The sequence below is a fragment of the Chrysemys picta genome, chromosome 3 (genome assembly GCF_011386835.1).
Source record: "Chrysemys picta bellii isolate R12L10 chromosome 3, ASM1138683v2, whole genome shotgun sequence".
Taxonomy (NCBI): Eukaryota; Metazoa; Chordata; order Testudines; family Emydidae; genus Chrysemys; species Chrysemys picta.
The window spans coordinates 170,602,651-170,619,775 of NC_088793.1; the positions used below are offsets into that span (position 1 = coordinate 170,602,651).

Consider the following 17,125-nt stretch of genomic DNA (forward strand, 5'->3'; position numbering starts at 1 on the left):
CCTTTTCCTGTCTGGCCAGTTTGAATCTCATTTCCTGTCTGGACATCGTGGCGAGCACAGCAGCACTGGCAACGATGCAGAGCTCTCCAGCAGTGATGGCCGTGCAGTCTGGGAATAGAAAGAGAGCCCCAGCATGGACTGATCGTGAAGTCTTGGATCTCATCGCTGTGTGGGGCGATGAGTCCGTGCTTTCCTAGCTGCGATCCAAAAGAAGGAATGCAAAGATCTACGAGAAGATCTCTAAAGACATGGCAGAGAGAGGATACAGCTGGGATCCAACGCAGTGCCGCGTGAAAATCAAGGAGCTGAGACAAGGCTACCAGAAGACCAAAGAGGCAAACGGACGCTCCGGATCCCATCCCCAGACATCCCGTTTCTACGAGGCACTGCATTCCATCCTCGGTGCGGCCGCCACCACTACCCCACCAGTGACCGTGGACTCTGAGGATGGGATACTGTCCACGGCCGGTTCCTCGGACATGTTAGGGGACGGGGAAGATGAGGAAGGAGATGAGGAGGGCGAGGCAGTCGGCAGCTCTCACAACGCTGATTTCCCCGACAGCCAGGATCTCTTCATCACCCTTACAGAGATCCCCTACGAAGCGTCCCCAGCCGTTACCCCGGACACAGAATCTGGTGAAGGATCAGCCAGTAAGTGTTGTAAACATCTAAACATTTATTTTTAACAAAACAGGAATATTAACAATTAAAAGAATGGGTTGTTCATGATTAGTGTGCCCTAGGCGCTTAACGGTTTAGTAATGGGCAGTGCAAGTTTTGAAAAGAAATCTAGCAATGTCCGGTTTTCAGTGATTGTCCTGCACAAGCCGCTCTACTGTTTATTCCCTGCTACTGCAGCTACAGTAAAATGCGGTCTATGTGTCCGGGGATAGAGCAGTAATCCTCCTGGGACATCTCGATGAAGCTCTCCTGGAGGTAATTTGAAAGCCGTTGCATGAGGTTCTTGGGGAGAGCGGCCTTATTGGGTCCTCCGAAGTACGACACGTTGCCGCGCCACGAGATTATCAAGTACTCGGGGATCATTGCTCTGCACAGCAGGGCGGCATACGGCCCTGGTCTTTGGAGGCTTTCCCGGAGCATTCTCTCTTTGTCGCTCTCGGAGATCCTCATCAGGGTGATGTCGGCCATGGTGACCTGCTTTTAATTAGGTAGGGGAATGTTAGTGTTGGGACTGCTTTCCCGTTCCTTTACAGAACTGTAACCGCTGGTTTGCAGCCACGCGGTGGAGGCGGGAGAGGGGCAGCCGAAAGGGATCGTTCCCGGGGACAGCCGCGAGGGGGTGGGACAGGGGCAGAGTTCCCGCTTGCCGGATTGCTGGCAGCAGGGACTGACATTGCTTTAAATGTGAAATGAGGCCAGTGGTAATATAAAAGTTTTAAACTGCCACAAGTGTACGGCTTACCATGTCTGCCTGCAACAGAAATTCCGTTGTGCTGCCTCGCTTCTCAAATGTGCTGTTCAAGACCCCAGGCACTGAATGCGAAGGCCGAGAATTCGACCTTGTGCTGAGTGCGCATGTGAAAGGTGCTGTGCATGGTCTTGTTCACAGAGAAAGACTATGTTCTTTGTTCACAACTACATTTATCTTTCTGAGGAATTCACTCCCTTTTTCCCATTTCCACAGCCCCGTCTGCGACTGTCTCACAACCTAGCCTGGAATCACACTCCCAGAGGCTAGCGCGGATTAGGCGTAGGAAGAAGAGGACACAGGAGGACATGTTCTCTGAGCTTATGGCCTGTTCCCAAGCCCAGGCAGCACAGCAGACCCAGTGGCGGGAGAACTTGACCCGAATGCACCAAGCCAACATGGATCGGGAGGAGAGGTGGCGGCAGGAAGACCAGCAGGCGACTCAAACGCTGCTTGGACTACTGAGGGAGCAAACGGACATGCTCCGGCGCCTTGTGGATGTTCTGCAGGAACGGAGGCAGGAGGACAGAGCCCCGCTGCAGTCCATCTCTAACCGCCCTCCCCCGCCACCAAGTCCCATACCCACCTCACCCAAAGTGCAAAGAAGGAGAGGCGGCAGAGTCCCTGCTAAGTCTCACTCCACCCCTGCAGAGAGCTCTAGTAGCAGAAGGCTCTCATTTCCCAAAATTTGAAAAGTTCTTTCCTTCCCGCCTGACACAAGCCCACGTCCAAGTTTCACCTCCCAATGCCATGTGTAGTTGAAAATAAAAAATTTGTTTCTGTTAACTACTGTTTCAATCATGTTCTTTTGGAGGAGGAGGGGAAAGGGGGTTGGTAATTGGACAGGACAGTCTCCTTTGGCAGGGTACATAGTCGGGGGCAGGCACAGCAGCAGGGCACATACACAGTGCAGTGATGCAGTGACTAGTTACCCCGGTTAGTCTGGGAGGTTGTTTTGATGTAATGTTGGGGGGGGGGGGGTTGCTCTGTGACTTTGTGGCGGGGGAGGGCAGTTACAGATCTTAAGCGCCGGTCCTTAGGCAGGATCACAGAGCCACACAGCATGGGATCTGTAACCGTCCTCCCCCGCCACAAAGTCACATAGACCCCCCATACACACAGTCCCGATCAGGAGGGGTGACAGGCTCCGTTGAAACAAGCATCCCACCGCAGCGGAGCCTGTCAATCCTTGAGTTTAGAAGCTGCATTCGCGTCACAACACTACACCCGCTCCGCACCACAGTCTGCGTCCCAGTTTTAAAAAATTCCCGCGAAAACAGTATTAAAGAAAACGGTGTGCTTTAACAAAGTAGAACTATTTTTATTTCGACACGTGTGTTGGAGGGGGGGTGAAGGGGGTATGTAACTGGATAGGATAGTCAACATGAACTGGGTAAAGAAACGGGGGCAGGTTTAGCTTCTCAGTACACAAACTTTAAAGTCACAGGTTACCCTGCTCACTCAGGAACTTTGCTTTCAAAGCCTCCCGGATGCACAGCGCTTCCCGCTGGTCTCTTCTAATCGCCCGGCTGTCTGGCTGTGAGTAATCACCAGCCAGGCTATTTTCCTCAACCTCCCACCCCGCCATAAAGGTCTCCCCCTTGCTCTCACAGAGATTGTGGAGCACACAGCAAGCTGCTATAACAATGGGGATATTGGTTTCGCTGAGATCACAGCGAGTCAGTAAGCTTCTCCATCACCCCTTGAGACGACCAAAAGCACACTCCACCACCATTCTGCACTTGCTCAGCCGGTAGTTGAAGAGTTCTTTTTCAGTGTCCAGGGCGCCAGTATAGGGCTTCATGAGCCAGGGCATTAGCGGGTAGGCTGGGTCCCCGAGGATGATTATAGGCATCTCCACATCCCCAACAGTTATTTTGTGTTCCGGGAAGTAAATACCTTGTTGCAGCCGTCTAAACAGACCAGAGTTCCTGAAAACACGAGCGTCATGAACCTTGCCCGGCCATCCGACGTAGATGTTGGTAAAATGTCCCCTGTGGTCCACCAGTGCTTGCAGCACCATGGAAAAGTAGCCCTTTCGGTTAATGTACTGGGTGGCCTGGTGGTCCGGTGCCAGGATAGGGATGTGAGTTCCATCTATGGCCCCACCGCAGTTTGGGAATCCCATCGCTGCGAAGCCATCTATGATCGCCTCCACGTTTCCCAGGGTCACTACCTTTGGCAGCAGTACATCAACGATTGCCTTCGCTACTTGCATCACAACAACCCCCACGGTAGATTTGCCCACCCCAAACTGGTTCGCGACTGACCGGTAGCTGTCTGGCGTTGCAAGCTTCCAGAGGGCTATGGCCACTCGCTTCTGTACACTCAGTGCAGCTCGCAACCGGGTGTCACTGCGCTTCAGGGCAGGGGACAGCAACTCACAAAGTTCCAGGAAAGTTCCCTTCCGCATGCGAAAGTTTCGCAGCCACTGGGATTCATCCCAGACCTGCAGCACTATGCGATCCCACCACTCAGTGCTTGTTTCCCGTGCCCAGAATCGCCGTTCCACGGCATCAACATGACCCATTGCCACTGTGATGTCCTCGGCGCTGGGTCCCCTGCTTTCTGACAGGTCTGTGCTACTCTCAGACTTCAGGACATCACCGCGGTGCCGTAGCCTCCTCGCCTGACTTTTCTGCATCTGCCTCAGGGAAACCTTTATGATAAGCTGCGAGGCGTTGAGAGCAGCCACAACTGCAGCGATGGTCGCAGCGGGCTCCATGCTCGGAGTACAGTGGCGTCCGTGCTGTCAATGACTGGAAAAGCGCGCGAACTGATTTCCCGCCGGCGCTTTCAGGGAGGGAGGGTGGGAGTGATGGACGGATGACGACAGTTTCCCAAAAGCACCCTGGACTCATTTTGTTACCCAGAAGGCATTGCCGGCTACACCCAGAATTCCAATGGGCAGAGGGGACTGCGGGAACTGTGGGATAGCTGACCACAGTGCACCGCTTCGAATGTCGACGCTTTCACCGTTAGTGTGGACGCACAAAGTCGAATTACTGTCCTTAGTGTGGACACACACGTTCGACTTTCCAATATCGATTACAAAAATTCGATGCAAGTAAAATCGAACTACTCTCGTAGTGTAGACAAGGCCTGAGGAAATTAAAACATGTATACTTTTCCAATTACAAAAAACACCTTTGTATCCATTTTTGAACAGCTTTCCAGATGAAATGGCTGGAAGTTGAAAGTTAAAATATGGCCTGGCTATCTCTCTCCTTGGGAGGTATTTCAAGCATTCCAGTAGAAACTGGGTTTGATTTGACCAAGTTCTGGACCTTTGAAAATAACAAAATGAGTATGACCAAATAAGCATGTTTTTCTGCCAAACTCATATGGATGGACTCATTGTCCATTCTTGTGTGGATAACTAGCTGCATCATGAAATATGAAGTGAGGTCCACAGGAACCCTTTGCTTCAACACTTTTTAAAATGTAAAGAAGTTCAGTTTATAAAGTGCACAGCATGGCTCCCCACTCTGATGAACATTAGCAGCTATGCAGTAAGTGGAACATTCCCCAGCCCTGTCGAGACTTCCGTAAGAGGGATCCTTATGTGCATTTTTAGTCAAATAGTTCCAGAGTGAATGTTAAGCACTCAAAGGTCAGGAAATGCCAAACCTAAAGTTGCACCCTTAACTCTGACATCTCGTCCTTATGCGCTACAAAACATCTACATGAAAACGTACCATTTGTCAAACCAAACAACGTGGTCTTATGCAACTCTTCTGCCAATGTAGATCTATGTGTGTAGCATACCTCCGTACTACCTTGTCTATATCAAAGAGAGTTCATGAAAGTCATTTTTAGGAAAGAAAACAGTAACTAGTACTTGTACAACATACTATAAATTAGGAGCAGCAGCAAAAAACAATAGTAGAAATGGCATTTATAGCCACCTAAGTTTTCGGCTTACTAAGCTTCATTGCATTTAAGGAAGGTTGGCTGACTGAAAAGAAACATACATAGTTTTCAACTAAGGGTCTGATTCTGCAACTCTGACTCATTCTAAGTAGACCTGGTCAGGAATTTTGTGATTAAACAGTTTTTTTGTCAGAAAATGCCGGTTTGTTGAATTTGAATAGAGTCAGGATTTCTACTTGACTTTTTTTGGATTTTTTTTTCAAAATTGTCAAAACATTTCATTTCAGTATTTTCTAAACAAAAAGTTTCATTTTCTCAGTTTGAAATGACTTTCTGTTTGAAATTTAAACTAATTGCAGTTATATTTTAAATGGTCAAAATAGAAACCTAGTATTTTGAAATTATCAAAATGAATGAACCAAACTAACATTTCTTTTCAGATTTCTGATTCACAAACACTTTCAAGATTTCAACTTTCTTCCTGATTTGGGACAGGAAGTTTGTTTTTGTTTTTTTTTAATCTCAAAAATTGTCATGGGATAGGACACCCATTTCCTGCACAGCTCTGTGTATTCATGATCCCCATATCTCAGAGCAAACAGAACTTAAGTCTAAGTCTCATTTTCAAAAGGCACTTAGGAGTCTAGATTCCATCAACTGTCAACGGGATTTAGACTTCTAAGTTCCAAAATCCCTTTTGAAAATCAGACACAGGCTCCTAAATCAGTTAGGCATTGCAATGATGAGCGCAACAAAGCCTTGAAAGATATGAGCCTCAGTCAATAAATATACAATGCAACATTATGATAATGAAAGTAGTAGAAGTATAAAAGAATGGAAAACATTGTTCAGTATGCTATACATATATCTACAGCTATTGGGAAAAATCCAGTACACAATCTGGTACTCTAGGTATCAAAGTGATCTCAATTACACCTGCACTTACTTTTGCTATCAATTTTCTGTTGCACAAATGGAGGATAGTTCCTGGAAGACCAGATCCTGAAAATCTGCTGGTTTATATATCCTCCACCATGTTCTCTTTGCAGGCTTTTAGGAAGACTCAAGGAGAGATTTCTCAAATTTTTCCAGTCATAAAAGGCAAAATTAACCCATAGGCAAAGAGCCAGCACGAAGTTTATGTACCACTCTTTTGAAGGCTTAAGCAGAGTGCACAGGGGTGAATTTTGCTCCAAATCACTATATAATCTATTAAGTGCTGCCCAGTAGCAGTGAATGTGTTAAATTGTGAGGTAAAATCAGATCTTCATCAGTGTGTTTAGAAATGGCTCATTTTTCCAAAACTCTGTAAGGACCAAAGAAACTCAGCATTTCTTAGTGTAAAGAGATGCATGTCTTCATATAATAATGGATGAACTAGAATTTCTACAGCGGGGATTGAGCATCAGAAGAACATTTTTACCATCCAAAGAAATTACAAACTGATGTGTTCATTGGGAGCATAGCCTGAGGCTTCAATATGAAGATGAGGGGAAGGCAGATGGGAGAGAACTTTGTCCCCATAGAGTTTAGGTATTTACAATATTTTCTGCAGGATTCAAGATGTTATTTCAAGAAACACCTTGTCCCATCTCCCTCTTATAAGAAGACAGGAATTGGTGAACTAAAAATTAATTTTCATTTAAAAATACATATGATTTAAACTTATGTATTCAACTCATTCACATTTTCATATATGTTCTGAGTGATTTTGCTTTAAAATACCTGGCAGGTTTTCACAAAAATTGTGCAGAAAGTGAAGGAAAAGTTTTACAGAACTCAGTTAATTTTCCCCACAGTGGCACTAATAAAAGGGATAGAAAACCTTCCACGTCTAGGGAACCAATTTATCCCTGGAATAAGTGGGTGCAAGTCTATTGCACCTCTGTACCAAGGACTGATTATAGCTCAATGTCACTGGTTTGCATTCAGCCCAGGTCAGCAATGACTCAAATTTGTTACCACCACGGTGTCTGTTTGGCCTTTTGTTACATAGAATGAGTGTGCTGGTTCCACCCCTGTCTTCTCTAGATCAGGGGTTCTCAAACTGGGGGTTGGGACCCCTCAGGGGGTTGCAAGGTTATTACATGGGGGTGTTGCGAGTTGTCAGCCTCCACCCCAAACACTGCTTTGCCTCCAGCATTTATAATGGTGTTAAATATATTTAAAAGTGTTTTTAATATACGGGGGGGGGGGGGGTGTAGAGGGTCGCACTCAGAGGCTTGCTATGTGAAAGGGGTCACCAGTAAAAAAGTTTGAGAGCCACTGCTCTAGACAGACAGTTGTCCACATCACAAAAGCTATCACAACCTTTGGCATTCTTTAGTAACCTTATCAACAGTCTCAGAAGAGGCTAACTGAATGGGCCTAGGGAATGGATATCATTATCTCCAGAGATTCTCCTTCCAGGTCAGGATGGAGGGACTTTGGAAGGGCACCATAAGGAAGCTTGCACTTCTGGTAGCTACCTATTCTGTGTATAGGTGATTTCACTGTCTAGGGCTTATTAAACCTATACCTTTCTTGAGCACTAAATTCTCTCACTAGGGTTGGTCCCCTGATCTCAACTCCATTGATCCACGTGAATTTGAACAGGATATGGTCCACCCCTGAATGCAAAGTACTCAGGATGCAACTCCCAGAAAAACATGCTCTGGTCTTAGTTTTCCCATCTGCAAAATGGGGATAATAATATGTACTTCCCTAGGTCACAGGGCTGCTGGGAGAATTTAGGAAGAGATTTTCAAATGCATAATAGAGCTTACAATCTAAGATAAGACAAGAGATGACAGGTGGCTACAGACTGACAGACAAGAGAGCACAAGGAAACAATGCTAAAGAGCAAGCAGTAGCCACTCTGATAGCAGTACTAGTGGAGAGTGAGCTTTCTTCAGTATCAGAGAGAGGATACTGGATCCAGGGACTGAGGTGTGATTCTGTATGGCTGGTATGGTGGGGGCTGCATCCAGCCAGATGATATTCTCTCGCCTTCCACAGCCCAGCTTTGGGCAGGTGGCCCAGCAGCACCAGGGCCAGGGAGATGGCAGGGTGTTGTGTCCCAGGGGGAGGGCCCGACCTGTGTGCAGACATGTGCGTGATGTTAGGCTGTGGTGAGAGCCCACAGGCTGGAGCAGGAGCCGGGACCAGCACCGTGGAACAGGAGCCACTGCTGCCGAGTGAGCGCGGGGCAGGCTCACTCAGCCTCCCCAGGGCTTTCCCCTCCTCCCCATCCCCAGACCTCCCTCCACCAAATGATGTTAGTGGACTTTGTAGCCCTCTAATACCTTAAAGTTGCCTGTCCCTGCAGTATGGCAATTCCTATGGCTTGCTAAAATCCTTTCAGCTGCATATATTTTCACAGGACGGATTCAAACTCCCGTTGACAAGTAGTAAACGGTTTAATTCTGTTCCAAATGAGCACATGCTTCAGGGCACACTCACCACACGGTGACCCTAGGCACCGAACAGACAGACATAAAGTTAAGCACATGCATTTTTGCAGGACTGGGGCCTAAAACAGGATCTGCTCTATAATGACCCCTGCTAAATTCTAAACCTGTTCTGCTGTCTGAGTAATGGGGTTAATGTTTTCTTTACTTGAGGTGAAGAGGTCAGAATGTTTTTAGGCTAAGTTGGGGTTGAAACTCTCATCTTCGCCAAGCTCGTGGGTCAATAATCTCAAGCTGCTCTCTTCTGACCTATCTCAGATTGAAAGCAATGTTCTATAAAAAAGGATTAGGAAGACTGAGCTAAACAGAAGAAACAGGAGCTTGTAATTTCATCTGAATTTTCTTTCCAGTGCATAACAAATCTGAATATATATTTTCACTGAAAACACAGTCAGGGATCATCCAAGGCAATGTGAGGTAAATTGTTTCATTGGAATATACTGTATATTTGGATAGTATTGACAAACTGTGTAATTTTTTTAAAAATATAGTTAAAACAAACATCTTCCCCCAGTTTGCATACTTACAGTTTGAGGTTTCATTACCAGGTAATCAAGTTCCTGATCCGTTTAAAGAGCCAATCAGGTTCACTTGTATGCCTACATAGCTTTTTAAAGTGACATACAAGCATTTCTTGATTACACTGAAGTTGCAGGAGCAGTTTACTTCAGTTTATGTCTTGTATCTTTAAAGTTGGAGATGGGAATTACAGATATAGCAGACTCACTGTACCTTATTGATAAATTACAGCCCCAGTCTATTGTCTATAGTCTATTGAAGTCTTCTAATAAAATTAGAAACATTATGCCATTAATTTACAAATTTTAATATAAATGTTTTTAAAAAGGGACTCAACAAAATGCTCTTTGTGTTATGAAATAATGTAGACCAAGAGGACAGAATTTATTAGAACTCTATTTTCACAAATATATGAAGAGGAAGAAGTGTATCATTTAACAGTTTGTTCAAAGAATGGTCATTAGATGCTAAATAAAACTGCAATTCTTCAGAGATTTTTTTGTTATACTAGTTGAAATTGCCTAATTTAGTGTGAGGAACAGGACACATACATACAAAAATGCATTCTTGCTTTCCAGGGCTACTAACAGCAGGGATGAAGTTATCTTACTGTGCATAGTACAAACTGGCAGACAAGGTATTTGGGATAAAAAGGTATTTGGGGGCATTAGTAGAAGAGTTATAGAAAATGACTGGCAACGTTCAGGGAAATGTATAAAGGTGTATTCAGAGATCAAATCAAAGGATCAGATTCTATGCTACTTCTAAAGGAGGCAAAGCAAGGAGAAAACATAACCCTAGAGAAGGTGATTTTAAGCAATGATTCAGGGTTACTCAAGGAGTTGGAACAATCTACAGCATAACTGAGGCAGCCCAGGTGGTTGTTCTAATATGGCTGTGGCCTGCAATGAAAACCAGAATCCCAGGAGTGGTGTGCACTAGAGAGTTGTCCTGGTATGCTCCCTCGACTAGTGACTGTGAGGTGGTCACTGTAGGGCCATCCATGGGTATATCTACACTGGAGCTGGAGGAGTAATCTCAGTTTTGATTAAGCTGCTGCGCTAAAAATAGCAGTGTAGCTGCAGCTACGCGGGTGGCATTGACATGGGCTAGCCACCAGAGTACAATCCCATCCAAGACCCTAGAAGAGTACTCAGGCAGATAATCCAAGCTGCTGCCCCATGGCAGTGGCTACGCTACTACTTTTAGCATGCCAGTTTGATCAAAGCTAGCACATGTCTATCTACCCGAGCTGGAAATTACATCCAGCTAGAGCTGGATGAGATTTTTTGGATGAACAGTTTATTTGCCAATAAATTACACCTCCAGCTACAGTGCAAATGTAGTACCTGTGCTGGGGCATCTCTTCCCTGATCTCTTGACAGCTCTTTACATCCTCTGTATGCCAGCAGAAGTCTTCCTACGGTGGAGTCGGGGGCAGAAACTCGCAGGGCTTTTAAGGTCTTCATCTTTACAACAGTCATATCCCTAGTACCTTTGTCTGTATTTAGAACTAGCATGGTAACAGGCAGCTTATTCCCCAACTGGCCCTATGGGGGAATTCTTTCACCTTCCTCTGAAGCGCTAGGCCCTTGCCAGTGTTGGCTGCTGGGTGTGATGGAGCACTTGTTTGTTCTGATAAATCCTATGTAAAATTACTCTTCAAAAATTGGTTGAAAATTAAATCACTTGAAGTATGAGGTGAATAACAGACTTTAAACTATGCTCAGCAAGCGCTGAATCCGACCAACAAAGCAAATTAAAACAAACAATCAAAAAGTTTCAGGGAAATGTATAAAGGTGCATTCAGTGATCAAACCAAAGGATCAGATTGCTGCATCTAAAGGAGGCAAAGCAAGGAGAAAACAATCTACAGCATAACTGAGGCAGCCCAGGTGTGCAGACACTCAGCTGTTCCTCTACACCTGTAGTAGACAAAAGCCACCTCAGGATTGTGATCCATTGTATTGGGTGCTGTGCAAACACTGAAAAGCTCCAGCCCCTGACCTGAAGGGTTAACAATCCTAGCATTCATCATAATCCTGTTATTCTCACCAAACACCCTCTCTTCACACATGCTTTTATTGTTATGGAAATAAATATATTAGGGCTAGAGTTGGATGATGTTTTTTTGGATGCACAGTTTATTTGCCAGTAAAAATGCAGTTTCAGGCTGACCAAAACTATTCACCAATTTGGGTTGAATTTGGTGAATAGTTTTGGCAAAAAAAGAAAGAAAAAAAATTCTGAAAAAACCAAAACTTTTCATTTCAACATTTTCAAAGTGAAACATTTTAACTTTTTGTTTCAAAATGATATTTCATTTTCATATATAGCTAGATTTATTTAAATAAACATAAAAAGGTAAAAAAAAATCCCCCAAACAAAAGAAAAAATCTAATTCTTTTCAGTTCAAACTATTTTGGTCAACTCGAAACTACTACTTTTTTTTTTTTTGGCAAGTAAAACAAACAAACAAAAAATCAATTTTGGGTTTACCCAAATGAAATGTTTTCAGATTGTTTTGGTTCAGCCACTGAACCAAAAAAAATGATTTTCTCAGCAATAGTTAGCGCTATGTTTCCATGTTTTCAGGTCATTTTATTAAGATGGATGCACCAACACAAGAAATCAGCGGCTTGAAACAAGGGAGCACTACACCTGATCTCTCACTCCAAAGGTTTATTATAAGATTGTAATTATTTTTACAGGGGCTCTGCAAACATCTGCTAAATCTCGACCAGAAACAGTTGATTCTGATGGGGATCAGCTACTTTACAATGTCTTGCAGTAGGAATGGGGTCAAAACACTTCAATTGGACACACCAGATTTTTTTGGGATTTGCAAGTAGGATAGGTGAAAATCTAACTGGTGTCAACTGCAGACTAATTATCTTCAAATAACTATTGGCCAACAGGTGTTCTGTGATACATAAAGATGGAAACTTAGCTAGAAGCAGTACCTTGTTGTTTGTTTGTTTGTTTTAATTTGCTTTGTTGGTAGGATTCAGCGCTTGCTGAGCATAGTTTAAAATGCTGCAGAAAATGCTCTATTCTTGTTATATTACTCACTTAATTGGAGATTTTTAGAGACACCAGTGGGCGTTAGAAGCACAATTTCCAATGAATGTGGGAGTTGGGTGACTAACTCCTCTCTGTGCCTTTGAAAATCTCCCCTTTAAATCAGAAAGTGCGCCATGTATTTTAGGCTAAGAGGTAAAGCCAACTTGTTGTGATTTGTTTGTTTTTAAAAAATCATTGTGCTGTTGTTGGGGTGACCGGATGTCCCCTGTCCCGATTTTTCACATTTGAAAAATGTGCTGTCCGGTCACCCTAGCTGTTGTTCTCTGGTGAATTTTTGCTTGAGACAAATAAAGTGGGCTGAGTGGAAACCACATTGCTTTTTTCTCTTCCAGTTATAGAGAGAAAATCCTGAGGGACAACCAGAAACGAGAAATCTTTATTTTTAAAATTACATTTCACTGCAGGTTATTAGAATTATTTTTAATCTGTTGTAGGTAATGTTCTTCTCTCCCTTCTCTATCACTTTCCAAAAACTTCACCAACCCTCCAGATGCTCATGTGCATCATCTTGGTATTCCATTCATCTCCGAGGCCTCTTTACTCCGCACCCTCCACGTGCAGGCTATTGCTAAATCTTGCTGTTATTCCTTGGTAGTCTCAACTGCGGTTATTCTTCTATATTCTCAAGCTCTGCCCCTGCTTTCTATCCCTATTGGCCGAACTTTATCCTACATCTTGATCACCTCTCCCTTTCATTAGAGGACTTTCCCCTCTCACAATCCACTGCTCAAAACTATCTAGTCTTCTGCTGTTAAAAATCATCTCACTCACCGGCTGCTCTGACCTTGCCACCTCCTTCTTGGAGTCTTTGCATTGGCTTTGTCTCCTCTTGAACCATGTTCAACCTCACCTGAATCCACCTCCCGAGCTGGTCCCTACCTCTTTCCAAATGCCCTAAGCTCTGCCAGTCCACCTCACCTTGATGCATTCTTTGTACTTTTCCCACAATTGACTGTATCTTTTCTCATGCCTCCTCCTGTGCACCACCCAGTCTCCTTCTCTGCTTCCTCTTTCCAATCCCTCCTTAAGAGTGCCCCATTCTAGCGGACAAGCTTCCACCATTGCTGCTCTCTTTAACCTTCATTCTGGACATTGCCTCCAACTGTTAATAAATTAACCTCTTGAAAAAGCAACGGAAATGCCTACTTCATAATAAGCACGTCCCATGGTCTTTCAGTGTTTAACTGTTGGGGTCACGTACCCTTTTCCAGCTGTCCTCCCCTGCTGCATTATTGGCACTGGTCATAGTGTACTTATGGCTCTGAGCTGTCCCTTTAAAGTAACTGTGCACAATTTCCACCTTTGCCAACACTTTACATTTCAGTCCTTTGTTGATTAGAACCTAAGGACTTAAGCCTTCAAATTGAAGTCTGAAGGACGAATCATGATGGAAAGCACTACTCCCACTAGTGTTTCCAGGGTCATGCCTTTAGACTATAAACTAAGGGACTGTCAGGCCAGACTCTGATCCTGTTTGCTAACAGTGAACAGCATCTTGCTCCACTGACAGTCCCGCTGACTTCAGGGACTACTCATGGAATGACGTACTACTGAGCATGAGCACAAGTTTGAGAATTTGGCCTCATAATTATCTGTAAAGTGCCATGTACACAATAAAAGAAGAAAAGCTAATAGGGCAACTTGACTTAAACAGGCATATACACCATGTTTAACAGAAGATATTTATTATATTTAAATGACAAAAATACCAAAAACCGCTTGCATTTATTAAGAGTCTTAGTCATTAAAATAATCAAATGCCAATCTGTGGACCCAATTGGTACTGTAGGCTGATAAAAAAGCTGTGGGGGAATGCATTAATTTGTGTCATCATTTTAACTCATTCTTTAAGCAATCTCACATTTGTGGTTAAAAAGATAAGTGACACTCCAGGGTGCCCTAAGGGAACTGATAAGGAAACTACTGGAACTAAAGGAAGGGAGACTCAAACAGGGAGGGAAGAAAATGAAGACTTGATAGTGTTTCAAGTCTCTCAGTCAGTTTTTCTGCTCCCCTTTTCAGCCCATGATGATTCTCAGAATGATCCAGTAATCAAGTGATGATTGTGACTTAAATTGATGGCAAAAGGATGAATTTAGCAAAGTGATTGCTACAAGTAGGTCACAGCAGCTGGGGACTGTATTGGTGCATGCTGTCTGTGCAGTTTTCTTTTGGGCTGAAGATGGAACATTTATTTCTGACACTGGGGTGGGGGAGGGGAAAATCAATGAACAAGAAGAGAAATGCTGATCACGAAGTGGTTGATTTCTGCTCAAACCTTTCTATTTATGTAAAAAGTGTGGACAAAAATCCCTTTGCTGCAACTCCCAAATGGAATTTATAAATATTGATTTTCAAAGAGCATGTGTTTTGTTCAGTGGCGGATGCACGTGTTAAGAGGGACATATAACGAGGGCAACCACAGACAGCAGTTTTTGGCAACACTTGTATAGATTGTCATGCCCATATGAGATTGAATTGAGATGAAGTTCAGGTACACTGTCTACAGAACAGAAACCATAAAAGGATGAGGTGAAAAAGGATCTCCTCTTCCTGCACATTACACCAACCATATCAGAGTGAGAGATACTGCTCTTTATTGCCTGTTTACCAGATCTTAAAAGAAAATTGAGACATTCAGGCAAAACTGGAAGGATTTTGGTGGGAAATGAGTGAGGTTGCACCTCTCTCACTGCCCTTCCCATGCTCACAATGAGGAATTAGGATATTTTACAATAAAGAGGGGATGGGAGAAAACAGTATTTACCTCACTGTGACCCCTCCGCTGTGCTCTCCTCATCGTGGCCTCTTTTCTCTTTCTCCCCATCCAATCTAAATCTTACCTTTTTCTCCCCCGTTCTCTTTCCTACATCCCCATTTACATACATCAATCTATTCATTGTTTCATTCTGTTTTCTACTCTTCAATATACGCTCACTAACACTCCTGTTACTTATGATTATACACACTCAACTCTGTCAACGCAACCCATTCCCTTCTGCCTCAGAACTTCCCCAGAGTTTCATTAGCCCATTGAGAAACCCCTTCCCATTTGACCACTTAGGCTGAAAACTCCACCCACTCCCCCACCCCCAGCTGAGACACCTCCACAGGTGGGAAACCTTTTCCCCTTCCCTGTCTACCCAACTTCCCCACAGCTCAGAATCTTGCCTCACCTGGCTTTAAAATGGCTCCCCTGCTGGCTCAGAACCCCTTCTGATCCCATCTAGGCTCCTGAGTCTCAACTCGTACCATCCCACCTAGAACCTCCCCAGTGCAGAAATCCTTCTACCTGTTGCTGGGCCTGGAGAAGCTGGAGCAGATGTAACCGGGAGAATAAGCATGGATTACCCTACTCTGCCTCTGTGAAGCTAATCTGAATTAGCCCCTCACAGGCCCGAATTCCCTGCTCTGCACCTGCTAGCTAGCCCATGTCCTGCAGGTTGGTGGGGCTGGAACTGCTGCAGCCCCATCACATGTCCCCCAGTGGTATTCTGGTGTAGTCACAGAAGCCTCCAGGAGATGGAGAAGCTCAAGCCCAATGTGAAGTTCCCTGGTGGCTGCCAGTGGTACTATACTCTGCAGTACAGCCACACAATTGCCTCTGTTTGGCAATATAGTGCTTATAACAGACAGCTTAATGCATGATTCCATCCAGGGCAAGGGTAGTACATACACCCCAGTTCATTTGACTATGTATGTACAGTACAGGATATTGCACAAACACACTGTAGCTAGTGCAATACCCAGGAGGGCTTTGTTAAGAAAGAGCTATGCTTGTATGTGCTATTAACAAAAATAACCTCATTAGCTGTTCTTTGTTGTACTTTGAAAAAGAATAAATATGGAAAAGCCAGGAAATTTAGAGTTATGGCCACCCTCACTCATCTTCAGCTTTGCCCTGACTTATTTGGGCATGTGCATCTAAGTTTTGTTGGGTTTTTGGCCCCTCTGCCAGCCAGCACTCAGATCAGTGGGATGTAATCAATCTGCCACTACATGGAGAACTCTTGGGTGGGGGTGGGAGTCTTCTGTGAAATTTCCCTGTCCAAATCTGCTCACAAAAAGACAATAAGGTAAGTTTTGTCAGATGGGAATGAGAAGACAACCATCTTCAACAAAAGAGGCTTTTGGATTCCAAAATCTTTGCCAGCATACAGCACTTTTTATTCCACCCTCTACACTTCTGTGCCTAGTCCATTGTGTCAAGTAATGTATTGACCTAGGAAAATGGTTTCGTCAGGCATCCCCAAACGTCAGAGCTGAATATGTGCCAGGTTGTCTAGAGCAGTAGCCTCCAAACTTTTTTGGTCATAGTACCCCCTTACCAGATCCACGGTCTGAGCAGAAGCTGGGGCCAGGAGCCGGTGGCCGAGGCTGAGGCTGGGGCCGGGGCAGAGCTGCAGACAAAGTGGGGCTGGGTGGCACTCCCTCCATGCCTACCGTTGGGGCTGTCCCAGGGCCTGCTGCACCCTCTCCCCAAATGTTCCTCCACACGCCCCCCTACTAAGAACGACATCACTGTCTCCCTGAGAAGTGACATGATTTAGATGTAATCCTATTGCTTGTACACGTTATAAGCCAGTTCCATCACTGTCTTTGGTATTCCGGAGATTGAAGTTTAAATAGTATTTATTATAAGAAAAAAAAAGTTAAAGTGTGAGTCTTTTGATGCTTAATCTGTTTTTAATGACAGAATCACTATTCCTATCCCTGGTATTTCATACTGTGCATCGTTTCAGACAAGCAGATTGCTGAAAGTGTCAATACA

At 44.4% G+C, this 17,125-nt stretch overlaps 1 protein-coding gene across 1 annotated transcript; it reads left to right on the forward strand.

Annotated features, from left to right (window-relative positions):
- The first annotated feature begins 248 nt into the window (after positions 1–248).
- Positions 249–2,121, forward strand: LOC135982513 (uncharacterized). The gene is made up of 2 exons (XM_065589540.1): positions 249–651; positions 1,646–2,121. Exons 1-2 carry the CDS (start codon positions 249–251, stop codon positions 2,119–2,121), a joined length of 879 nt encoding a protein of 292 aa, XP_065445612.1.
- The last annotated feature ends 15,004 nt before the right edge of the window (positions 2,122–17,125 follow it).

Bases quoted from the DNA above. Each gene is read 5' to 3' on its own strand.
- LOC135982513 (XM_065589540.1), top strand. From the start codon at position 249: ATGGCAGAGAGAGGATACAGCTGGGATCCAACGCAGTGCCGCGTGAAA. The intron at 652-1,645 runs GTAAGTGTTGTA...CCATTTCCACAG, and splicing joins ATCTGGTGAAGGATCAGCCA to CCCCGTCTGCGACTGTCTCA.